This window comes from Cyprinus carpio, unplaced genomic scaffold (genome assembly GCF_018340385.1).
Source record: "Cyprinus carpio isolate SPL01 unplaced genomic scaffold, ASM1834038v1 S000000029, whole genome shotgun sequence".
Taxonomy (NCBI): domain Eukaryota; kingdom Metazoa; phylum Chordata; class Actinopteri; order Cypriniformes; family Cyprinidae; genus Cyprinus; species Cyprinus carpio.
The window spans coordinates 95,001-95,948 of NW_024872782.1; the positions used below are offsets into that span (position 1 = coordinate 95,001).

At 37.6% G+C, this 948-nt stretch overlaps 1 protein-coding gene across 1 annotated transcript in view; it reads right to left on the reverse strand.

Moving 5' to 3' along the window:
- LOC109101228 (tumor necrosis factor receptor superfamily member 11B-like) overlaps positions 1-624 on the reverse strand; it is a 38,787-nt gene extending 38,163 nt beyond the window's left edge. Inside the window, exon 1 of the mRNA XM_042753799.1 lies at positions 391-624. Coding sequence (XP_042609733.1) covers positions 391-438 — 48 coding nt within the window. The 5' untranslated portion in view covers positions 439-624. The remainder of the gene's footprint in view (positions 1-390) is intronic.
- Positions 625-948: the final 324 nt, after the last annotated feature.

A 948-nucleotide genomic window follows, 5' to 3' on the forward strand; every position in this document is an offset into this window, starting at 1 on the left:
CATATGCCTATTCTGCGTAAATAAAGCAAGGTAAATTATATCTCTGTCTCAAAACCAAGTGAGTAACCATCAGCATTTGGTGCAGATTAAAAATTATTTTTAATTTTTCGCGCGTTCTGACTCCGAACAAGCCGGTATGATTCACTTAATGCGAACGTTTTTATATGTTTAGAGCGAAAAGACAGATTGATCAGCTGTTTCATTCACCTGCGCTTCTCGACTGAACATTGCATTTCCCTTAATGCATCAGCACACAACGCGCTTTAAATTGGTTTCGTCCTCATTTATAATCGTTTCGTACTGTGTAAAACAGCATGATAAAATGACAAAAAAGACAAACTGTGCAAAAGGTCTCGTTAATTGTCGCATACAGACGATCATCATACTCACCATCTGTAACTGTATTGCTGTCAGTGGAGGCATTTTCAGCACACTCATAAGTCACGCAAAGACTGAATGGACAAGATCGTTTCCACACTTATAGCTAAGGGATAAGGTCAGAATGTGCCCACCCACTTTATGGCACTGCAGTCCATCCTCTGGCTGTTTCTCCGGCTTGAAAAGTCGTTACTACCTGCGGCAAATAGTCGTTTGATGAAGCAACTAATAAATAAATGCTTATTTTTGGTAACGGGCATCATGAATCAAATTATGACGTGAATATTTAATTTATGTCAGTAATGAGACATTTCTTGATAACAACTTTCATCACATGCTCTGGACATTTTTTCATGCTTTAAAATTATTCATTAATTAAAACTACCAGGGTTGTTGCTAAGTTTTGTACAAACATTTTATGGAGCAATCAAATGTACTTTTATTAACTAATATGACTCCACTATTTATGGCGTTATTTGACTTACAAATGTCGAGAGCGCATTATTGTAGCGCGAAAGCACATTAATTCAATCGCGGATTTCCTTTGCTCTCACACAAAACCGGACACGC